The sequence below is a fragment of the Lissotriton vulgaris genome, chromosome 8 (genome assembly GCF_964263255.1).
Source record: "Lissotriton vulgaris chromosome 8, aLisVul1.2, whole genome shotgun sequence".
In the NCBI taxonomy this organism is placed as follows: Eukaryota; Metazoa; Chordata; class Amphibia; order Caudata; family Salamandridae; genus Lissotriton; species Lissotriton vulgaris.
In genome coordinates, this window is record NC_141696.1 from 690,520,311 (window position 1) to 690,546,374 (window position 26,064).

At 41.0% G+C, this 26,064-nt stretch overlaps 1 protein-coding gene across 2 annotated transcripts in view; it reads right to left on the reverse strand.

Moving 5' to 3' along the window:
• Window positions 1-23,767, reverse strand: part of CNKSR2 (connector enhancer of kinase suppressor of Ras 2) — a 1,783,347-nt gene extending 1,759,580 nt beyond the window's left edge. The window contains exon 1 of one of the 2 annotated variants that reach the window (XM_086934554.1): window positions 23,267-23,767. In XM_086934554.1, the coding sequence (XP_086790680.1) occupies window positions 23,267-23,330 (64 nt within the window). In that variant the 5' untranslated portion in view covers window positions 23,331-23,767. The remainder of the gene's footprint in view (window positions 1-23,266) is intronic. The other variant, XM_086934553.1, reaches the window with a different exon arrangement.
• Between the last annotated feature and the right edge of the window lie 2,297 nt (window positions 23,768-26,064).

The following is a 26,064-nucleotide window of genomic DNA, read 5'->3' on the forward strand; positions in this document are numbered from 1 at the left end:
TTTCTTAATTTTTCTTTGTAGTAAGCACTCATTTATATCGTAATTATATTACTTGGTCAGACTAGGCCTCATTTATCTTTCATCTTTCTATCTTTCAATTACATTTCTTCTTTATTAAATAAATACTTTTAGGAGATGCTGAACTGTGCAGTATTACATTGATAAATGATTCACACTTGACTTGAGCTGCAGTACTGTCAGAGAGAACTTCAATATTTTGGACACATCATTATGAAAGGAGCTATGCAGGGGTTATCAGAAAGAGTGGAAGCAATCTTACAGATAAATCCACCACAAACTCCAAAGGAAGTCAGGATGTTTTTGGGAAAGGTTGGCTGCCGTAGAAAGTGAATACCATGGGAAAACCTTTACTAAGGTTGACATCCAGGGACTTATCAAATTCAATTCCATGGGATAGCAACCCTAGAGTTGAAAGACAATAAATTGTTTCATGCCCCTGCACTAGGAATGTTGGATTATTTAAAACATATAAAAAAAAGATACTATTTTGCAGTGAGAGCGATGAGGACGCTCTCTCAATGTTGATACAGATTCACAGAGATGCTAAAAAACCAGTGTCATACTTTTCTACTGCACTTGATCCGGTAGCTGCAAATCTTCCCAGTTGCCTGAAAGGGCTTGCCACAGTGAGCACTAGTCTGGAAAAGAGTGAAAACATAGTGATGGGTTACCCCTTAACTTATATAGTCCCACACTCTGTGGAGCTATTCTGGCAAGAACGAAAACAAAGTACCTAACCCATAATTACTTGACAATATATGAGCAAACCATTTTTTCCTTTGATAATGTAGTTCTTAAAAGGTGCTATGTGCTTAGTCATTCAACTTTGTTGCCTTTAAATGATATTGATTTTGATTAAATTGAAAACGATTGCCTAGATGTCATGGATTTATGCACCAAACCAAGACCCAATATTAATGATGATCCCCTTATTGAGCTCAATCTTGTACTCTTTGTAAACGGCTCATGTTTAAGAGGTAACAATGCTACAATAAGAGCAGTATATGCAGTATGCTCAATAAATGATTTTATCAAAGCTTCCTGGCTTCAAAAAGTTTCCTCAGCACAAGTTGCAAAATTGATTGCCCTTACAAGAGCATGCAATTTAACTGCACAAATGAAAGTCACCATTTTTACAGGTAGCCCATATGGGATGGGTGTCCTCCAAGACTTTGGGCAATTATGGTCACAGAGAAGTTTCTTAACTTCTTCAGGTACCCTGATCCGGAATGGGATCCAGTTAATGAAAATTTCACATGAGAGCCCAAGGAAGAAAGTTCATTCACAATGTTGATGAAAGTCAATGACACACATGGGATAAGTTAAAAAGTGTGCCGGGAAATGTTTCAGAAGCCTAACATAGCAGTTGGATAAAAAGCAGGTTATGAGTAAAATGCAAACGACATTTGGATGTCTACTGAATTTTTTTGTTTCCAATGACAGTATTATCATGGATACACACAATTAGGAAGGGATTCCTTGGTGAGACGCTTTAGGCAAAGCTCATACAATCCCAGATTTTCAATGTTGGCTGAAGAAATTTGCCACTGATGTGTCCTATTCAATAAATGAACACAGGAAGAACACACGTTACACTGACACACATATGGAGATCAGGTGGTCCTCATCAGGATGCAGATGTACTTTATCGAAATGCCCGTTTACAAAGGGCTGAGATACATCCTAGTCATTGTGGGCATTTCCTAGTTATGGGTGAAAGCCTACCCAACCCAAATAAATTATAGCCTCACTGTATCAAAACTGCTATTGTGTACACCAGGAAGGTGAGAAATCTAAAGGAAGCAATTGTGGTCTATGATCCTAAAAGAAGAGCATTGGTGACTGCACCTACACCCGAGATACCACCCAGACCAACAGTACCGTTGCCTTTACTACAGCAAGAGGAAGAGGGGGTTGAAGATCAACACGCTGAATGAGAAAATCAATTGCCTGAAGTTATACAGAATGGAATTGAAGTCTCTAATGAAAAAGAAGCAGAGACTAATCTTTAGAAGGGAAGTACCACTGAAATTGAGCCCGCACAAAGAGAAAATCCAGGTGAAGGAATGAGAACTTGGTCAAGAGAAGTAAATCAACAAGCTGAATGGCTTCATAGCTATGAACATAGAAATCTGAGAAGAAGCTTGTCAATAGCACGAATACCAGCCATTATACCTGAAGAAACTGTAGAGTGTAGTGATGGAAGTGGTATAGAACCAAATCAACAAACTCTGAGAAGATCCAAAAGAGCGAGGTTGCCTAATGATTGATATTCAGCACCTGAGTGGTCATACTATGTAATACAGCATTGAATGTTACCTTGGAAGATTTGTGCAAAGTAAACTCAGAACTGCTGGAAACACTATTAAGAGCCATCTGAAAACTTGAGAGGACAAGATTTGAAAGAACGAAAAGAACAAACACTAAAGATCTCAACAATAAAACAAATTATACTGGTAGACCTTTGTTATTTTAGTCTTTTATTTTTACAGAACATCAACCTGGGTCCAAGTGAGCAGTAAAAGAGTAGGGATAACCTTTTAGAAGAACACGGAGTAGATTTGATGATTGTCTAATTAGTAACTGAACTTCTAAAAGACTAATATCGTCAAAGTAAGCAAAAGAAGAAAAAGAACTGCTGAACCCAAACAGCACAGAACTGACACCAAGAGAAAAGTGTTTCATTAGAAATAAGTGTAAATATATCATATGTTCAATTTTCGTAATAGCTGTAATAATAATTCCTAAAGTACTAATAGGATTTTACTTAACACCAGAGACAGAAAACAAAACAAGGAATTCTACTAAAGCACATGCTTTTCTTAGCATTGACCATCAATTTAAATATTATTTAGTAAGCTATAAAAAAGAGGATCATTCCACTAATGTTTATTTAAAAGGTTAGTAAAAGAATACACAAATTCCATGGATGCCAAAGACTGTTATGTCTGCGCACTCTTACCAACATCCGTTTGAGAAGAAGTTACATACTACCACATGCCTTTGTCTTATGGAGTTTCATGCAGCATTCTACTTTAATTAGTTTATAGAAGAGGACATTTCAAATATTTCTATTCTATCTATCATCAATACTTTCTAGGGTTTCTTTCTCAGAAAGCAAGAATTTACAACTGCAAGCAAAGGAAATTGATACAGCCTGGTAAAATGTCTATTCACGCAGATCTATAGGTAGTGTTCAGGTTTACAAAGATAATCTAACATGCTTCTTGCAACCAATAGAGAAAATCTACATAATGGCTTTAGAGCAAAGGTACACTAAAATAACACAAATTAGTGATAAAATAGTGATGATTTAGAAAATGCTTGGCAAAAGGAAGAGAATTAATTTAGAAAGAAGATTATTTATCCTAAATTAAGATTAGAAAGCCAACTCAAAGGGAAAACGTGTGTTCATGGAAGAAGATCACTCAAATGAAACATATATGTAGGAGTTAGTAGGTGTGAGCACACATTTGAACTGACAGGAGCAATTTTGCAAGGAGAATAGAGTGTGTTCCCTGGGGTTTACTATCTGTTTGTCTAAATGCCTATTTCCTAATACCAGGTACTGGGAGGTTATTTGCTATTTAGGTAAACTAATTCCAAACATGTATTATGTGCAAATCTTAGATGCATTAACAATGATACCATCACATAGACAAAAACACAATGCAGGAACTGTAACAGGCTTAGTAGGGGATATATTTGGAGCAATCATTACACATGTAGGCATCATTCTAAATGACAAAAAGATGAGAAAGTTGGCTACCGTTTTTGACAAGATAGCAACAAGCACATCTGGAGCTCTGCTTATAATTAACACAGAGTTAACATCTATACGGTCTAGGGTACTGCAAGGCCGATGTGCACTAGACATTTTACATGTAGAGAAATACGGAGTCTGCAAAATGCTTAAATAAACTCACTGCTGCACATACATACCTGATAGAAGTAAGGAAATAGAAGGTTATGCAAGGACTATTTCAGGTTTAGAACCTGAATTACATGAATTGGAAACACCAAGTGTTTCTTAGAATTTTGGGAAAGGCGTTTAAATGATTGGAAATTGGTTTTAAATGGCAGAAGGGGTATTTATAAATCTATTCTAATGCCAATAATAAATATAGGGCTTAGTCTAATATTTCTTTATGTTCTATTTGTGAGCTGTAGGTCCATTTTACGCAAAGACAGGAAAGGATGCAAAGAAAGTTATATGAAGAGGATTTAGGTTTGAGGGGAATAATAATGATGATCACATGCAATCACTGAAATTTAGAGGTCTAAAAAGAAAGACACAAGACTCAAATGATGATGTATGTGCACTCTGAAATGAACTCATGAGGAAAAATAGTTTTTTTGATGATTAAGATAACCATCAGAAGGGGGATTGATAGAGCAAGAAATTTAGCTTAAAATAACTGTCATCATTTACACTAGACATTAACACAAAAAGGCTTAAATGACTGAAGTGTAAGAAATGTGCCTTTTCCTAAAAAATCAAATGAATGTGTAAAATGTGCTGACTTTAAAATGTATTTCTTCTTTTTCTAAGCTGAATCCTGTGGGTGCCCCTTATGAAGGGACTTTTGTCCCAAAATGCATAGGGACATTGGCATCCAAAATCGTCAGTGATGAATAATGAAGTGAATCTTATCATACAGTCTATATGAATATAAAGATATGACTCCTTGGATTAAAATCATGATAAATCAATTGGATTGTTGAATTTGAGTATACATTTTTTCTGAAGACATCGAGGTTCTCACCTCCACAGGAGCACCCACAGGATTCAGTGTGGGAATTTCCCACACCTCCTTGCTACTAGTTTTAAAATTTGTGTCTCTCATCAGCCAGAAGAGACCATTCCTGAGGCGCCCAGAAACAACTCTATAAATTTAATTTAGGATTACCTTTTGTTTGAGCTTGGATTAGATTCAGGTGTGCCACACCATCTCTCATTTTCTTTTCCTAAGCTACATGTTCTCATCGTATTTAGTTAAGATTCTAACTGCCACATATTCACAATAAGCAATGAATTAATTATAGCTCAAGTGACAAAGAGACCTACAAAAAGTCATTATAGAATACAAATCACTGATACAAATGGAGAAAACTAAATACTTTTCTGAACAGATCATGCTGGCCGAAAATGTGGCCAAGGAACTGTTTAAAACAATAACCACTTTATCAAAAATGGTAATTAGGGAAGTCAGCACGTCAAATCAAACTCTCTGCGACACCCTCGCTATTTTTTTCCAAAATAAAATCACTGAGGTTTTTGAATCGTTCACTGAAAACCATAAGGAAGTATCCAGCGTCTCAGTGAACAACTCTCCCATAATCCTGGATAGGTTTTCCCCCCTTGACAGAGAACAAGTTATGAAACTCATCAGGACTTGCAAATCAGGGTCCCTATTAGACCCCTGTCCCCCTAAATTTATTCATCTATCCCCCAAGGTGTTTGCGGAACAACTCACACAAATTTTAAACAAAGTGATCAACACAGGACACATTCCCACTGATTGGAAGATGGTGTCTATCCTCCCCATATTGGATAACAGTAACTTGGATTCCCTAGAACCCAGTAGCTACAGACCTATCTCTAGGCTTCCATTTCCCGTCAAAATACTTGAAAAAGCACTAAATGCAGAATTAATGACCTGTATTTATGATAATAATCTCCTGGGTTCATCACAGTATGGTTTCAGAAAGGCGCATAGCACAGAAACGGCTCTGCTTGCCACCTCCGAAGAGATCAGATGGATATTAGACAAAGGTGACCAAGCTGTCCTGATATTACTCAATCTCTCTGCGGCATTTGACATGGTCACCGTACAATATTGATAACCCGTCTAAGGACCATGGGAATTAGAGAAGCTGCCTTGACCTTACTACAAGATTTTGTAACAAACAAAAGAAACCATGTGGCAATGGGCAATTGCACTTCTGAACAATTCAGTCTACCATGGGGGGTACTGCAGTCACTGAGCGCCTTTTTAATTTGTATGCTACGCATCTGGTGAAGCTGATCCAGTCACTAGGCTACTCGGTGGTGTCTTACACCGACGACACACAAATTGTGGTGTCTATACCTAAAGACTCTATTTATTTATTTATTTATGCAATTTATATAGTGCAAACAAATGCCCAAGGGCGTCTCGGCGCTGTGGGTAGAGCAGGATATGAGCAGAGGAGGGAGATTTATTGGTTAAAAAGCCAGGTTTTAACTTTTTTTTCTGAAGATGGTCAGTGTAGGGGATGATCTGATGTCAGGGTCGAGTGAGTTCCAGAGTTTGGCAGTTGATACCGTGAAACTGCGATCACCCCAAGTGACAGTTCTGGTTCTAGGAACCATCATGATCAGAGTATTCATTGATCGAAGTGATCGTTTGGGTAGGTGAAATGAAAGGGGTTTTAGGAGAAAATGTGGACCTTGTTTTTGTGTGGCTTTGAAGGCGATGCAGAGGTCTTTGAACTTTATTCTGTTCTTGACAGCTAACCAGTGAAAGCCTTTGATGATATGGGCAATGGGTTGAAACTTGGGAGTACCAGATAACATCCTGGCAGCGGCATTTTGTACGGACTGTTGCTTTTTGATGACTTTAAGTTGGGCATTAAGCAGAAGTCTGTTACAGTAGTCCAATGAGGACATTACAAAAGCGGTAACCAGGGTCTTGCTAGACTTGGGGGGAAGATACAGAAGAATCTTTTTTATGGCTTTTAATTTGAAAAAAGAGGATGACACAATGGAATTTACATGTGCGGAGAAGGTGAGTTTGTCATCGATGAGAACACCTAAGTTTTTAACCTTGGTGACTGGGAGGGGGGAGGGCCTAGGTCCATGGGCCACCAAGCATTAGGCCAGGTAGGGACAAGCCTGCCAAAAGTAATGACCTCCGTTTTGTTGGAGTTAAGTTTGAGACAATTTGTTGACATCCAGTTACTGATGGCAGACATGCCCTGTTGAAAATCGGCAGCGATTTTATCTCCATTGTCTTTGATGGTGAGTACTAATTGGGTGTCGTCTGCATAGGATGTTAGGCTCATCCCACAGTCCATAATGACTTTTGCCAAGTCTGTAACATAGATATTAAAAGGAGTTGGACTGAGGGATGAGCCTTGAGGGACACCACAGGGTAACACCATTTGTGCAGATTGAAATGTTCCTAGCTGAACCGTCTGGGTACGGTGAGCCAGGAAGGATGACAGGAAATCTTTAGCTTTGGCCTGGATGCCCATGTCATTGACACGATCGATCAAAATTTTATGATTGACCGTGTCAAAGGCCGTGGTGAGGTCAAGAAGGATGAGCCCTGCCGCTCCTCCCTGATCAAGGGCTGCTCTTATCTCGTCTGTGGCCTTGATAAGGGCGGTCTCGATGCTGTGGTGCTTCCGAAAGCCAAACTGCGTGTGGTCAAGAAGGGAGTGTTCTTCAATGAATTGGGAAATTTGGTGGTTCATCAGTTTTTCGACAATTTTAGCAGGGAAAGGCAGACTTGCTATGGGACGATAGTTATTAGAATCGTCTGCATCAAGGTGTGCTTTTTTTAACAGCGGTTTGAGAAGGGTATCTTTCCAAATTGCTGGGTAAATGACGGAATTGAACATACCATTGAAAATGTTAGTGAGTTGAGGTGCTATAATATCGGATATCGGAAGAAGTATAGCTGAGGGACAAGGGTCCCTGGATGATCCTGATTTAATAGCGTTCATAGTTTTGGCAACCTGACTAGGATTAACGTTGTCAAATTGCAAAAAATTAGGGTGATTTTTGATGATCACAGGGGGAGGGGGTACTGTGATAGCATTGCCATTGAATTGGGTATAGATATTATTTACTTTATCAAAGAAAAATGTAGCTAAGTTATCACAAAATAATTGAGATGGTTTGGGAGTGGATTGTGGGGGTAGGTGAGATAGTTTGGCTACAACCTGGTAAAGTTGTTTATTGGAGTTTTTGGCATGTTCAATTTTGGAAGAATAGTAGTTACTTTTTATTTAAAGGATTAGTAGATAGTAGTAGAGTAGGTCTTTCTCCAATGTCTTTCTTTATTTCTGCAGATTTGCTTCTGCTGTCTAAGGGCCTCATTAAACCAGGGTGCCGAAGGTGTACTGCGATTTCTAGAAGTAGATTTCGTAGGTACTAATTTGTCAAAGGCGGTAGTAAGCCATTCTGAGTATTCTTTGGCTGCTATATCAGGATTATGGGACAGCTCAGTTATAGAGGAGAGCAGAAGGTTTCTAAATTGCTGGTAGTCCAGATTTTTCCATGGTCTAAAAGTGTGTGTGGAACGAATATTATAATCAGGATGCGGGGAAGAGTCAGATAAAATTGTGAACCTGACCGCATGATGGTCTACAGAGACAAGCCTCAGGTACAGCTCATGCATGACGCAAATTGATCACTGGATGAAAACTAACTGCCTAAAGCTAAACTCCAGCAAAACTGAGGTGTTAGTTTTCAGTAACAATAGATCTGTCTGGTCCCCTAGCTGGTGGTCCCAAAATATGGAATCCTTACCCATTCTAACTCAACAGGGTAGAAATCTGGGAGTAATTTTTGATGACAAGCTCCTCTTTGAACACCAAGTTAAAGCTTTATCGTCTTCAGTTTTTTACACGCTAAAACTGATAAGAAAAATCAGACGTTCATCCCAAATGAACTTCAAAAACTGGTTGTCACCTCTTGTTCTGACCAAACTGGATTAAGAAAATTCACTATTTATTGGTATCCGCAAAAAGCCATTACAGAAACTACAAGTATTACAAAGCGCGGCAACCCAAATATTGAGCAATTTACACTGGCTACCTCTAGCAAAACAACTTGAGTTTAAAACCTTATGCATAACTTACAAGGCACTGCATAATTGTGGACCCAGCTACTTTTTTTTTTTTTTTTAATATTTTTATTAAGAACTTTTTTATGGAGTGTACACACAGCACAACAAGGGAGAATTAACAACCAGCGTATTACAAATTAGTTCAGTAATTTGCACAACAAAATAACGAAAAAGAAAGAAAGAACAAAAATAAGAATAAACAACGAACAAAGCTTAAACATAAAAGAAATAATTAAATAAAAAGACAATGAATATATGTCGCATTTCACATTACAGTTCGATAGATTGCATTAGCGAAAATAGTAACACCATTGTACAACATATTGTCCAAAAACCTAGGAAAGAAAACCAATGAAAAGAAAAAGGGAGCAACAAGTATGCCGTAATTTTTTTAATCTTTCCCGCATACCCTTTTTCCAACGCCGGATCGGCTCCCAAATTTTTTCCCTCAACCTCCTCGCTCTCCTACCCTTTCTCTCATATGTACCCTTCTCTAAATTATAAACTGCCAGCATTGTGGCCAGCCATTGTTGCATAGCCGGAGGAATTTTATCCAACCATACACTGGCTATTATCAATCTAAGAACTGCCATGGCAATAAACACAAATTCTTCATGCTCAGTATCAGAGTCTCCGCTGACCCCCAACAAAATCAAATGCGGATTAAGAATAATCTTAATCCCTAGGGCCCCTGCGATGAAACCTTCAATCCCTTTAAGCAAAGGCTGAAGTTGAGGGCAAGTAGCAAAGATATGCATACTATCTGCCGCCAACTAATTGCAACGGGGGCAATTGATCCTAGAGGTCCCTCCCCACTGGGCAATTCGTGCTGGGGTAAAGTAAAGTGAATAGAGCGTTTTATAATGTTGAGATTGGGGAGGGGCGGAGCATAGCACTGAATACCCTAGCTTCAAGGAGGCTTGAAAATAGCTTACATCGATTTCCAGCTTCGCAGCCCATTTGGCAGCTTGCTTAACCAGATCATCTGGTTTAGTAGCTACCAAAGCAGCATAAAACCTGCGGATAGAGCACTCCCCCCCCTCTCTATTGCTTCCAAAATGTCATTTTTGTCAAACCCAGCCGCCCCACCTATTTTGTTACTGAGAAAGCTCCTCACCTGAAGGTACTTGAAAAAACTCCTCCTATTAATATGGAACTTTGACTCTAAAGATGAAAACTGCATAAACCCCCCATCCGGTCCCAACAAATCTCCTGACTTGACTATCCCATTCCTAGCCCAATCTGCCATAGTTGTGTCCGCAAAAATCAATGGCGGCAAGGAGCGGTTCCTATACAATCTGGTACATCTGTTAAACCTCCCCAGACTAACTTTCTTTACAAACGCTGTCCAGACGTTATAGGCTGCCTTAATAGTTTTAGATCTCGTCCTCTTAAAATAGGAGGAATCAGTGCAACTCAGGAAGGCATTCTCTCTGCTACTTCCCAAAGTAAATTCATAAACCCTAGTAGATAGAGCCGTTATTTTAGGATCAGCGCCACCGCCTCCAATTAGACCCTGCATGAACTGCAGCACAGCAGCCCAGTAGTAAAGCCTGAAATCTGGAGCCCCCCCACCCTCTCCTATCCCTGGGTAGTGACATGAACCTATAGGCCCGCCTGGTCTTCCCATGTGCCCAGATGAATTTATTCAAGGTTGATTCCAGCTTGGTAAACCAATGAGCTTCAAAGAATAGGGGGATTGCCCTGAAAAAGTATAAAAACTTAGGGAGTATTAACATTTTAATAACGTTTGTACGACCGACCAAGGATAGCCGAAGATTATTCATCCTTGCCAGATCCAAACTCACTTTATTCAATAATGGTGTCAGATTGCGCTCCACTACCATGTCTAAGTCTGACGTAATCTCAACACCCAAATATACTGCTGCGGAAACCACCCGTGGGTCATCGCAGACGGCATGTGGGTTCTTCACAATTTGTGTCTTATTACTGTTAAGCTTATACCCCGGGATCCTCCCAAACCTATGTGCCTCGACCTCTATTTCTATTATTGCCAAGGAAGGATTAGGGGTTATTATCGCGACATCGTCGGCGTATGCTAACACCTTAACCCTCGTACCTATCGTAGTTAGAGCTTGAATATTAGGGTTGCCGGACAGTTTGCGCAAGAAAGGATCCAAATAAATTGCAAACAGAAGGGGAGATGAAGGACACCCTTGCCGCGTACCTCTTGTTATCTGCACTTCCGTAGTGAGCCCCCTATTAATCCTAATCTTAGCTGTTGGGGCTGTATATAGGGCTTGGACCGCTTTAATATATCCTTCCCCCAAGCCAAACCATCTCATTACCTCCCATAAATAATCCCAAGAGACCCTATTGAACGCCTTCTAAAGACCCAGCTACTTTTGTAGTAAATTAGCCTGGTGCACCCAACAGAAAACTCAGATCCTCAGAAGCAAGGCTACTATCCATTCCTAGATCAAAAATCTCAGCCTGGGGGGCACGAGTTTCCTTCTGAAGGCAACTACTCTTTGGCATTCTCTACCTTTAGCCATCAAATGCTGCTCTGACTTCCTGACTTTTTGGAAACAAGTCAAAAACCTGGCTGTTCCCTCACTGAAAACTAAGAATCATTCCATTCAGGCCTCACTCCCCCCGTCTGCTCCAGCGCCAAGATGCCCCAGGGCATTCGAGCACTATATAAAACCTAAAATCAAATCAAATCAATGCTGAATACTGTCTCGTGTATTACGCAATAATGCTTACATGAAAACTGGAATCTTGTGAGTTAATTCCATTAGTTGCAACAGGAATGCTTTTGCTTTAGAATAGTTCATTGTTAGTAGTGGAATGCTGAATAGCTAATAGTTTAGACTCTGGGGTCTCCTGCGAACTCAGTGAATCTAAAGCACATGAACCTTTAGCGAATAAGTTGACACTAGTAGATAACACCCTGCCGTCTTCAAACATTTACCGTGGGAATGAAGGAAGAAGCAGCAGACCATTTGATGATCCTTCCTCATTGGTTTAAGATTACCTAACACCAGCATGGATTGTTACATTTGTTTTTGTAATATACCTGCTGCCAGTTAGATGAAGGATAAGTCTACCCCGAGTGGCCCAGACTATTCTTTTGTGACCATCTTTATTTTTCCTAAGCCCTTTTTGTACTATTCTTTGTGAGCTACTGCTAATTCTGATTTCTGTTGCCACTATTTCTTAGGTGTCTATTTTTCTCCAACGGTTAGGGCTACTGCTGTGACTATTTTCTTAATTTAATTTGAACAGTTGTTACTGTAACTGTTTGCTGGTGCTGTTAGAGAGAAGAGACTCAGACACGTTTCTAGAACCACTCTTCATGAGGAGTTCGACTTCAATCTTGTTTTGTTTCAATGCTCTTCTCCAAAAGGACTCATTATGGGTTCTGGTAGGTCAGGATCTGCTAAAGTAGAATAGGAACTTAATTTCTTTATGGAATACACTTTCCTTTTCTTGATTCACTCTAACTGTGATTTTCTTGATCTTTCCATAGATGGATTTACCTGAGTAATCATTTAAATAAAGAGTCAAAGAGCAATATGCTAAATTCTTATTGATAAAGAAAGGTTTTGAAACAGATCCAAATTCTCATAATTGACTGTACTATATAACAAAATTGAGGATGTTAATGGAGATGTTTTCGATTTATGGTCCATTCTAAAATGGATGTCATAGCTATCTAGAATCACAAACTTCTCCATTCAACTAGGAGGGAAGGAAAAACAATTGAAACTCTTAAAAAGGAGTAACGTACCAGCAATTTTGTTGACATGCATCATCAGCGTTCAATCAGTGTCATAGTAATACCAACATTGTTGGTCATCGTAGCAGGAGCAGTGAGTAAGCCAAATGCCAAGAACTACCAAACAGATGTCCAGTTCTAAGTATGATGCGTTAGAATTAATACCTCTGTTGTCTCTGAATTTAACTTCAAAAAGTTGTCGGTCATCTAGTAACGCACTGATACAAGACATTCCCCAAATGTAATGGAAAAGTCAGAGTCCCTGTCATTTTGCTGTATCAGGATTTCAAGATCAACAGCATAGTTTACAAAAGAAAGCCAAAAGAGCAAACTAACGCAACTAAAGGGGTTAAATTAACCTTACAGAATTCCCCTAAGTACACAATCATTCTTAATAAATAAATGTCCAACATTTTACTTTAAATAAAAGTACTTTAACTCACACACAAATAAATACTAAACATAAAATTACAAACGTACACAATGAAAATGTAACCTTTTTTGCACCATATTTACAAACACCTATCACCACGGGAATGTCACTTTTAACAACATTCCTGTGGTGACAGGGTCTTCACCTTATTTTCAAGGCAGTGTTAAACCACTTAATGTGGCTTAACATTGGCTTGTAAATAAGGCCCCCTTTCACACTACAGGGGTCAATGGGTGTTGCGGTGGGCGTTCTGCAGCAACACCCATTGATTTTGATGCTGTTCCCTGTTTACAAGGGTGGTGTAAATAGGAGGCAGAGCCAAAATTAAGACCAGGGAAAATCTAGTCATAACATGACGAAACAAGGAGAAATGTTTTATTTCTCCCCAATTTTGCTTTAACAGCAAATTGACATTCTGGGTTGTTTATGTGCCGGAAGGGACATTTTCCTGCACATAAACAAGGATTCTCTCAATGCAGACACCCTTGCACTATGGTTCAAGGGTGTCTACATTGGTGCTAGGCAGCTGAATTTAGCTCCAGCGCAGGTAAAAATGGAAGGGTTCACCATATTATTGTAAATATGGCACACCACTGCATTTCTAAAGTGACGGAGCGAGGCTTTAGGAAATTTGGAGCCTACCTGTGCTCCACCACTTGCTTGTAAATGTGCCACTTAGTGTTAAACAATGTACAGTCTCCACCTACAGTGATCGCCAAGGAGTTCATAAGAGGAATGTCCTCCTATTCTAGTTGCCACAGAAGTCTTAGTGAAAAACGTTTTCCTCTTGCATTTTTCAGAGAGCTCACAATGTAAGCACCCACCCATACTGAATTAGTCTAGAAGTTCACCACGAACAACTGGATTCTCAGGGTCTTAAGGCAGAGCAGTTCAAGCTAATTCAGAGGGTTTGTTGTCAGAAGTGAGCAACACATAAAAATGACACAGAGTAAATCAATGTCTAACCAATGCCTTTTCTTAAAAAAATGATTAAAGTAATTATTTGCACACATAACAGAATACTATCATCTAAATGACAAATATTCACAACATTTCAGGTGGAATAACACATTGGAAACAATCTTGCATGGGTCTTACACGTTAGCCAGAGTGCAAATTCATGTACCCTAAAGAGATATCACAGGGGAAACTAACCCTATAAATGTTGTGAACTCTTTGTATCTATAAGGTTCCACGTGACAAGTTGTGCATCAGCAGGCTCTAATTGTAAAAAAAAACACAGCAATGGTTTTATATGAGCCTGTTATAACCTAAATTGAGGCCCTAACATTAGTGCTCTGTTTCAGAGGCACAAATCTTTTGTGCCACAGAGACAGGCATGCCCTTTCACCTAGATTAGCCCTCCCTTTAAAATAACGAGCAACAGAGGCTGTCCCTTATCTGATCAGTGTGCTCAGCGCACAGAAGACGGTACATCCTGAATACGTAATCTCCATGTCCAACAGTGACTAACCTACGTCACAACAAATTCTTGTCAACAGACCCTTTCTCCAAGAACTCATCTTCCTCTGACCAACTTTGCGTCAATCCAAGGCATCTATCCGGTATAAGTATACCTTCCTTTGCCCAAGCAAAGCAGAGTGGACCGAGACTTCCATGCTGACACTTTGCCTGAGACACTGCAACCTGCATCATGCCGCAGCTCCAGCTGGCAGAGGTCCATCACCCATCTGTGGGTGTCCAGCTCGAGATCAGGATGAAGTCCCACTAAGGAAATGGGGTTAGATTAAATCCTAGGGGGATTCTTGGCTCTCTAAAGACCTACACACTTACTAGGTACACTTAGGTACATTTAGTTAGGCATCATAGGGGTATAGGCGTTATCCTAATGCATTCTGTATTTCATGTATGTGTTCATTACTATTGCAAAATGGTAGAACAATGCCTTTTTATTTAACTGCACTGCTGGCCATAATTCTCTGATACTGTCCAACAGTTGTCGCAGCACATATAACCAGTACTAGAACAACAACTGTGCAATAAATGTTATTGTAAACACACCCAACTGTTTCTTCTAAGTACTTCTCTGAGATGAATGACTGAATGAAAAGTAGTATATTGTTTCCATGATCCCGAGGGATGTGGGTTTTATGTTATGTGGTTGCCAGAAGCTATTCCCTTCTTGTCTTCAAGAAGTTTCTAGTGGCCTCTGAGCTAGCTGGTACACAGTAATTAAGTTTAATATACATAATAGGGGAATACAGACCTAAGTCCTATGCGCAGAACCTATGAGGGAAATAGGAACTACACTAGAAGCCTATTGGAAAACTTGAGGCTTTTCACAATCAAAAAGATTTAGTCTAGAGGGTTGATAGGCCTACTGCCTTTCTCAACAAATTTTAATATTCAATAAAGCAAGTCTGTTGATTTTAAATTAAAAAAACATGACCCTGTGGTCTCTGCTAGGAGAATGCCTTAAACAATATTTGAGAACCTAAAGTATACATTGACATAAACTTTAACACTTCTTCTGGAGATGCTAAACATTTATTGTGGTCAGACCTTATAGCCCTAAAAGGAATATATGTAATAAACCACCTCCTATTGCATTTGTCAGATATTTAACAATATAAACCAATTAAACTTGTCAAATTGTTAAAACTATAAATCCTCTTCCTGTGGTGTTTCACATGGAGCTCACATGTAAAGACCCTTCATATTATATTTGCCAATAAAAATTAAAACAAAATCCTCAGCAATATTAATTATTTTTTAAATTTGTTTAAACATATTAAATTGAATTAAAGATATTTTGCTGCCATTTACAATAAAAAATACCTTCCCACCTATAGTTAAAAAATGATTATGCACTAATAATGATTAAAAGTGATATATACAATGAATTACACTGAAAGTATTTATGTTTGTTTTATTACAATTTATAAAATGTATTATTACATAAATTGTTAAATTCAAAAAGTAGGTAAAGTACTTTATAATTAAATAAGAAATATGTTTTATTGTTTACATATTTTTAATATTAAATTATTTTCATTTAAATATTTAACTATTTTAGATCATTTAATTTAATTTAAAATGATATCCTGTAGGATGTTATTTCAAGTCCCGGTATCCTTTATTTTCTATGGGAAAGTGTTGCAGTATCAGTATCAAGCCAATGCTGATGGTCCATCTAGGTTTTTACACCTTAGTAATGAAAACTCCTTAGAGGTTGGGTAGATCTCCCCACTTTCAGCTGGGGGGACATATGTTAGACATGGCATCCTTTGGGTGTTCTTCCTCTAGACTTATTGCCTTTTACCGTGTGTTTTTGCTCATTATTTTTGTTGGCCTTAGGACTCTGAGCACTTTACCACTGCTAACCAGTTCCAAAGTGCACATGCTTCTCCCCTACACATTATGACATTAGTGTATACCTGATTGGCATATTTGTTGCACTGGTATGTCCCTTGTAAAGTGGTATACCATATACCAGGGCCTGTACTTCAAATGCTGCAAGTGGGCTGCAGCATCGATTGTGCCCCCCACAGAAGTAGCCTTTCAAACCTGTCTCAGGCCTGCCACTGCAGTGCCCGTGTGTACAGTTTACTGCCACTTCGACTTGGCATTCAAAACGACTTGTCAAGCCTTAAACTCCCCTTTTATTACCTATACATCACCCCTAAGGTAGGCACTAAGTAACCCTAAGGGGAGGGTGCTAAGTGTGCAAAAGGTAGGACATGTACCTTTATGTTTTGCATGTCCTCCTGGCAGTGACAAAAAACCTATTTCATTTATCACTACTGTGAGGCCTACCCCTCTCATAGGCCAGCACTGGAAATTCCTTCATACACATTTAAGCTGTAATGCCTGATCAGAGAGGAGTAATTCTTTCATGTTTCATATATTTGTAATTGTAATGATAAATCCTCCTTGTTGGTAAAGTTAGATTTAACATTACTGTTTTAGAAATGCCACTTTTATAAAGTGGACATTTATCTGTCCTTACTGCTCTATGTGCCTGACAGCCTGTCTCCAAAACACATCTGAAGTGAGTAACAGCTACACTTTGTGCATTCCCTCTAGACAGCCACAAATGAGGTGAGGCTCATCTGCATTCTGATGGGTCTTCCTGGGCAGGGAGGAATGGGGAGGTCTCACACTTACACTTCAATAGGTAGTGTGCTGTCCACACACAAAGCACTGATTTACTCCCCTGATGGATAGCCTGGCATACAGGACTAGATTAAACGGGATCCTTGCCCTTCAGTGAGTTGCTTTGAAGTCATCCCCTTCATCAAAGGCACTTTTGGGTATAGATACTGGGTCTCTGCCCCCCCCCCCTTAAAATCAGACACTTGTGGATCTTGAACTGTACCTCTGTCAGAAGGACTGCTGTGCTGCTTAAAGGACTCAACTGCACCGATTTTCTTTTCTGGAAGAACTGTTTCTCTACTTATTGCCCTGCTATCTGCTGCTCCCTGAATCTGCTGAAGGACAGCTGGACTCTGCCTTCACTCCAAATGATCTCCAAGGGCATACTGGCTTGTCCCCTATTTTCTGAAGTCTCTGGAACACAAAAGACTTCCTGCGTTCTGCTGGTACTGCGGTACTCTGCCTTCTGTGAGTCCTACCATTTCCTGGGTGCCCTCTCCAAGTTCTGGGCCTCAGAAGTGGGTTCTCCAGCTATTTTGTTATACAACCAAAGCATTGTCACCTTTGCGTCAATCGGAAGTGGCGCATTGCCCTACTACACCGACACAGAGACTGGTCGACCACCGCAGTTTGACAGCCTGCGCAGCTCAACAACGATGCATTGCCTTCGCCTCAGCGAATGTCGGCGACAAGGCATTACTTTCAATTCAGCGTAGCACGATGACAATGCAGCAACCCACCTGCATGGAAAAGATTGGTGCATGGTGTCCTCAGCATCAAAGCTGTGCTCAATCCAAGGTATTTTTCCAACAGGCCCTGCATGTGATATGCTGCTGGCCTGCCCTCCATCACAGTTGGCCTGAGCTTTGGATTTACCCCAGTCTAGCACAACCTCAAGTAACCTTTTGGCACTATTGACTTCTAAGCATTGTTTTTGCATTTAATCTTTTGAAATTCATATCTTCTACTGTTGATTGTTTTAGTTTTTTTTTCTTGTTTTGCTCAGATAAATATTCGCTATTTTTTTCTAATCTTGTGTGGAGTATTTTTGTGTTGTTTTTATTGTGTACTGTGCATGTGTGTTGCACAAATACTTTACACATTGCCTCTTTAGGTTAGTCTGACTGCTTTGTGCCAAGCTACCAGAGAGTGAGCACAAGTTATCATTTATTATGTATCTAGCTTACCCTGACTATGGTAGTGGTTCCTGTCTGGCCGGGTAGCATACCTCAGCCAATCAGGAACCCCATTTCTAACAGTGATTAGTTATCAAAATAAATTAGAATCAATTTAATATAAGGCAACTTTTTTAAATGCTATAGTCGAGAATGTGCAAAAACCGGCAAAGAGATTCTGTGTTTCCTTTAATGACGTTTCTTTCAAAAAATAAACATGTTGCAATCAATATCTCTTTTTTGCTGACATTCATCTTAAAAAATGTATGTTGCTTAAACTGCTATTGCAAGGATGATCCATGACCTGCCCTTCAACTTTGCTGCTGTCTCATAGCAGGCAATATGATGTTACAACTCAAGTGCTATAACTTATTGCCATTGAGCAGCTATGTAATTTCGTTTTTAATGGGTTACTAGAGATGTCACACCTCTACTGTAAAAAGGAAATTTGAGATGAGCTTTCAATCAGGGATTGCAGCTGTGAATGTATTTTTTGATACACACACATAATATATATATATATATATATATATATATATATATATATATATATATATATATATATATATATATGTTTCCATTATGCATGCAATCATGTTTTCGAGTACTTTTGGAATCCGTAATGTAGATTGGCGAGGTCAACTGTAATATACACGAAAGAATGAGTATTCCTGGAGGGGGGGTAGAACCCACATTGAAGTAGTAAGCACAGGCCTAAATACTTTAATTTCTGCTTTATTTGCTTGTATGTCGTAAGTGGAGAGCAGTGAGCAGGGAAACCTGTTAATATCTATGTATCCTAATAGCATCTCAGCTAGTTATTTTGAATGTGCTGTATTCTTTCTGGATAGTAGCTATGCATGCCTACATACAGAGCATTGCCATACATCATCTTCAATAAATTTGACTCATTGACATCTAAACTATGCTGGTTTGCGGCGGAAACGAAGAATTTGCTCTTTTCAGGACCTCCAAGAGGCAAATTCAAACATAGCTACGGCTCGGAGTAGATGCATGAGCAAAGATTGTTAAGGAAACCAAATTCTTTCACCACCAGGCAAATTATGGGCAAAGGTCCACACAGCATAGAGAAAGCGTTACTCCCCAGAGGTTTCCCTGTTTCCTGACCCAAAAATGACCATGACACTCTGAAACAAAGACTTTATGAAGCCGGCATAGAGGGATATTGTATTACTTTATAAAACATGTAAAATAATGATGTTGTTAAGAGAAAATAAAAAATAAAAAATAATAATAATAATAATAATATTCATCAATAAATAAAAATCATCTTTCGGTCTACATGTACATACTTCCATTGTGCGTCTATGTACCTTCCATGTACTTGGATCTGTGTGTCTGTTACTTTTCTCCTGAAAAAGCATATCCAATGCACTACCCTATTTCTCGTCCTGTGCCTCCATCAATATATTTAATCTAAATATACTTACTTCCTTTCTGTATCTATATATTTTCAATGTACTTATGGATCTATATATTTATCACTTTCTTCTAATTTAGCATTTCCAATGCACTAGCCTGATTCACAGCCTATACTTTGCTCAATATATCTTCTAGCCTAACCTTCTGACTCATCTCAAACTTCTGTCTACTACTCCTTCTAATGCACTACCCTATCTCTTATCTTATACATCTATCAATATAGCCTCTACATCCACTCTCATTTATCCCAAACCCCATACCACTACTATTATCCCTAAAATAACTATTTCTAGACTCTCTCCTGCTCTACCCCTCCTTGCATCATCTGACACCTCTTTTCACTACACCGGTCCCTTAAAACAAACCTTTCTAAACTCTCCCCACTGACTCCTTCCCTCAAACTCCTTTTTACTCATCCAAAAGCCTCTTCCTACTGCTAAGACCTAAAAAAAAATCCTTCACTCTTTTATCCCTCCACTATCCTTCTCAATCAAAATTAACAGACTAACATGTTCACTTCTCAAATTCCATATTCCATATTCAACTATACTAATATCCTGCCCAAATAACTGAATAACATATCTACTACTCAAATTACTTCATATTTATACTATACTAATTTTCAACACTAATCCTTTATGGGTTCCGGAGTGGCGTGCTACTCGCCAGAAAAGTGCTTCAACACCCATCAGGGCTAACAAGTGCTATATGAATGCAAATCTTTCTTCCCCTTTTATCCCTCCGCTATCCTTCTCACTCCAAGTAACAGACTAATATCCACCACTGAAATTACCTCGTATTTCACTATATTAATTCACCACTAATCCTTTATAGGCTTCCTGAATAGCGTGCGTCAACAAGCGATAAATAAAGAAAAACCTTTGTCCTCCTCTATCCTTCTGCTATCATTCCAAATCCAAATAACTGACTAACCTATCCACCACTTAAAATGTACTTGCATGTTTCACTATACTAATTCAACACTAATCCTCTATGGGTCCCGGAGTAGCGTGCTACCCGCCGAAAAAGCGCTTCGACGCCTCGTCAGGGGTAGTAAGAGCTGTATAAATGCAATTACAATACAATAAAATACAATACAATTACACTGATCAGGAGTCCTCCTCGTACCAGCCCACTCTTCTCCCTCTCGTATTGCACCTCCAAAATTTCTGGCTTGGTGAAACACAACAAGGGGAGCGTTGGTCGAGGGGCCCTTTATAAAGACTGAATAGTGGATATTGAAGACATACACACAAAGCATACAGATTAATATTATTTTTTTCAATTAAAAAAATAATAGCGTGGTTAAAAAAAAATGTTGGCGGAGGTGGTGCGCCTCCTTACGTTAGGCCTGGGACAGGGAGGCCTTCATGAGGCTGTATTAGGGATCAATTGTTTAGTAGCATCAGGGATCTCTGAATGAAGGTGCACGTCATTTTAAGGTGTTAGAAGATAATATTGGCTTTCAAAAGATCTACTCTTTACTTTTGAGAGTAAAGTCCTGATCAATTCTTAATTCCCAACAGTTTCCATAAGTGAGATTGTGCACCCCAAATTGCTATCTTTAAAATAAATATTTCAAAACATATAATGTGCCACGGATGGAAAATGTTGACATCGTTCTGCAAACAAATGAATGTCAAAGAAAGAGGCCTCAGGCTGATGTTGTCTAGGCAATTTTACACAAGTGGACTTTCCTGTTCTGATAACAGCAGCCTAAATTAAACATCTTGATAATCCATGTCAATGATTTTTCATGATTAACTTTCAAAGAAGGATTCTGGATATAACGATAAGCAAATTTCACATCAGTATTGTGTAAGGAAAATCAATCGCACGTCGCATTCCAAACTGCTCCCTTCCTCATAACAAGCATCCGTTTAACGCTCTTGCGCTGCAGGGGTTAATAGTGAGATTTCATAACTGGCGCACTTCAGAGAACGCGACTCGGCGAGGGTGCCCTGCGTGCTCTGCATCACTGGTTAAGCCTCGTTCTTCCCCGGGCAGCTGCCGCTCACAAGTGCTCCGGTACAAAGGGCCGTGCAGCGCTGCCGGGCGGCGCTCGGCACCACACTGAAGCCAAAGCCTATTAGCTGCTCAGCGTTAATCCGCATCGCCTAGGCTACCGCGGGATCACGGAGTAAGAGCAGAAATGGAGGATGCGGAAGAGGCGCGCTCACGGGCTGCTCGGCTCGGTGACCCTAGTATTCGCGTGCAGCTAGTGACGTAGCAAGAGTGTCATATGCCCTAATGCATGGGAAGCGGACCCGCCATACCCATATTCAAATGGTGAAACTCAGACCCTAATGGGGTGTCCAGGGCTCCGCAGGCACCCAGACCCTGGTGCCGTTGCACCTGTTGCACTGACAACATGCAACCACTGACCGGACAGAACCGGCACATGCATTCCCGCAGGGCACACTGTAAAGCTGATGAGAGGAACGCAATTGTCCGCACGTGATGGTGTAGGGACTGGAGCTCTCCTCTTGAATACGGGTGCAGAACCAGGGACATAGCTATCGACGGTGCAGCTGGAGCAACAGCACCGGGGCACAGAGGCAGTAGGAGACACAGTCTCTACCCATTGCCTCTGTGCCCCAGCGATAGGCCCTTTCCCTTTATGCATTAGGGCACCTGGCATCCTTGCAGCACCACTGGACAGAAGGGATAGTTTAGGCAAAGCAATGCCATGTTGTTTTTTGTAATGTGGCCAGTGTTTGTGGAAATAAAGGGGCTGCCCCAACTTACACCTGTCTTTCCCTGCCACGTTGGGGGGGGGGGGGGGGCTCCACCCGATTGGTGCGGGTGGTGATGGTGGGCAGCAGGTCTTAGACACGGCGCGTCAATCCCGGGCCAGCGCTCCCCACGCACAACTCCCAGCGTGCTGCGTGCGCCATCCCACGCTTTAGTACTCAGGCGGGCGGAACAGAATCCGCCTGTAGGGATGCTGAAATGTTATCAGCTTGGCAACCCGGATCCTCTCCTGTTAATCTAAACATGGACCTTTCTTATTTGAATTTGAAAGTTCACATATCGGATGTCACTCACAAAACTCGCACTCCTTTTATTTACAGATAGTTCTCAACCCGGCTGCCCCTCAACCCTACCGTGAACTGCCACTCTCTGGCCTGGGAGCCCCCAGCGCGGGAATGTGTAATCAACGATGCCACCCGGGAACTGCCAGTTACTAATGGATACACTTGCTTAATATACGTAGATTTTTATATCTGATTTCTGCTGAAAAAATGACATCAAACAAGCCAAGCCAAGCTGCTGCTCTGTGCCCCGCCGCCGAAGACCACTTCAAAGTTAAAGCCATGCCCGCTTGCTCGGACATCCCCAAAATCAATTGGTATGCATGTGCCAGGTGTGCGTAATGAAGCCCGTGCCCTGACATCCTCCCACAAGCACACTCCGCAAGAAGCAAGGGAGTAGGTTAAATCAGAGTCCTGAAGCCCCCCCAGGCCCCCACCCCCTGGTGCTATGCTTTATTTACCTTTCATCCAGTCCACCACTTGGCTCGGAGACCATTTACTGACAGGTTCCATAATCAAAGCCATCTCGAAAAGTCGGAGGCGCTCTCCAGGCAAGAGCAGCCAGCGATAACCACAGCCCAACTGACTCGGTGTTCGGTTCCTTGGGTCCCGTGTATCCTTTAGCCTTTCTACCCTGCCCCAAAAAAGAGCCAGCAGGTGCGCGAGGGGTGTAGAATGCTGCCCGCAGCGTCCACCCCGCTTCTTCCACCAAACAGGCACTGACTAACGCCGGGCGATGGCAGGAGCTGTCCTCTCGTCTGCTGCTGTAACGTTCACTTCATCCCCAGGAGGTGGCTGGAGTTGGAAGGGATTCTCCGGTGATTTACGCCCGTAGTGGTCCTCAGAGGGGTCGCCGTGCCCCTCTGGCTTCGAGGTAGCTGCCAGGGTTGTTTGAGGCACGTCGTGCGGGTCCTCTCCGTTCTCCGCCTCTTCAGCTCCCACGCACAGCCTGCGCTGCTCTCCTACTCCCAGCAGCACAACCACAAGCTACCAACAGCATCCACCACGCACGGCAGCGCGACACTAACACACATGCCAGCGAGGGCGGAAATGACGAGAGTTTTAGCTAAAACCGCAATATTCCAGGTTTGAAAAGAAGATCTCAGACCCAAATGCATCGAGCTCGCGTCTTTTCAACAATTACAAATCCTTTCCGGCGCTCAAAATGCGCATTTCCTTTTGCTCTGCTCGTTTGCTAGCGATGCTGGACAGTTCTTAGGGAGCTGCGCTCGTAGAGAGGGAGGAAAGGAATGTGGGTGGGGGGTTACATTCCTTTACATTGCATTCTACACGCGTCTCTGTGGAAACACTTGTGCAGGGAGCTCTCTGTGAGTACATTTGTGTTACAACCGAATGCAGCCTGGTCACAATATGGTCAGGGCTCAGAGGAGCCGCCCTCAGAGCGTCCCCTACATCCCACACACAGCCAATTAGTAACAACCGAAAGGGCGGGCTCTGCATCTCAATATATACGATGTAAGTGCCATCCCTTAAACCTCTACATAGGACACACGTCACCCGTACCAAAGACACCAGAACAATCATAGTTGTTGATTAGAATGTATTTCAAAGGAGGAAAGACTGCAGTAAACGGATATCTCTGAATGAGAAATAGGAGGCCACTGGCTCCTCTGACCAGCATCCATCCTTTGATGCACCTCAGTGAAGAAAAAAAACAAGCAATGCATCCATTCAATCAAAAGCTAGGCTGGGGCACGCACAGCAGGGGCCGGATCGCAAGTATTTTGGCCAGCACTATTACACTTACTTGGTGGTAAGGCACTGCATGGTGTAAACACGTTTGATCACTATAGGCCTAATTATGATGAAGGTGAACCCGCCACCAACAGGCTGTCGGTGGTAGACTCACCACCATTGTGAGGCAATTTTCCGCCAGTCATATTATAATGGCGGGCGGTACTGTGGCGGTTGGTTCACCCGCCATGGAAAGGCTGGCAGGGATGGACTTTGGGGGGCCCGTAGCGGGACTCTCCTTCACCTGGGCACTTTCGTATTGGGGTTAGGTGCCCCACACAATTCCCTGCTCCATGTGGGAGGCACCACAGGAAAATGTAAAATGTGCATTTGGTACATTGCGGTGGGTGCTGCAGCCAGCAGCATCCGCCTCAATGTAATGTATGCCGAGTGTGGCCGCATCGTAATACACCGTGTGGGACCGAGACTGGCAGACGTACTAAAGTTCGTCCGCCATCGTAATCAGCCCCTAAATTATAAGAGCATATTTGTCGAGATTGTAATTTCAATTTCAAATTGCGAATTAGGTTGCCAATAATTAGTTTATTTGAGGAGGTTAAACTCTGTTGCTGAGGGTGGGTCTCTTAGTTTTTAAGAATTTTAAGGTGGATGACTTGGACTTAATGAAGTATCCCGGCAAGTAACCAGCTTACCACCTCCTCATCCTAGTCCTTACAAGCTAAATCTGTAACCAAGCTAAAAACATAATCACAGGGCATTATATTTAAAATGGTAACACAGCTAAACATTTTGATAGCTCAATTGTTTTAAAAACAAATAATTAACAAGATGGTACGTCATTCCTGAATTCACGGCACTCAGTACATTTGAAGCAAATTCTGAAGAATATCCTCCGCCTCTACATGATCAAGATTCATAAAAAGCCTGGCGAGTAGGCCACATTGCAGCTTTACCAATATCTCTCAAAGTGGCCCCTCCAAAAGTTGCCCAGGATGGAGTCATGCATCGGGTAGAGCGACCCTGTGCTGCACCTGCTAAGGGAACCATTTTTGATTTAAATTGGAAGTAATTGCAGAAATGATCCATTTCCTCAAAGTGGTGGATGCAGGGCTCTTTCCTTGTCCCGTCAAGACATAAGTAACTAAAGGAAAATGCGTCTCTTAAAAAGATGAAATTCTGTCCAAATAAATAGCAAGAGCTCTATGGATATCCAGACAATATAGTTGTTCATGGAACAACGCTTTGGCTGGCTGACTCTTTAAGTCTACGGAATGAAAAGATTAAAGTGGACTATCCTATAAAGCTTGAAGGACTAGAATTAAATTCCATCCACAGACAGACAGCGAATGTCTAGTCATATGGAAATTCTTTTTTTAACAGACAAGAGGCTAAGCCTTGATATTTCTTTGTCTTCTATTTCCATTATCAACCTCTGAATTTCTCTACATTACATATGTGATGCAGGAATGAACTGGGTTGGGAATTTTTCCTATTTTTGACGTTAGTAGGCTAGATAACTTAGGCTAGATAACTCTTGATGTTT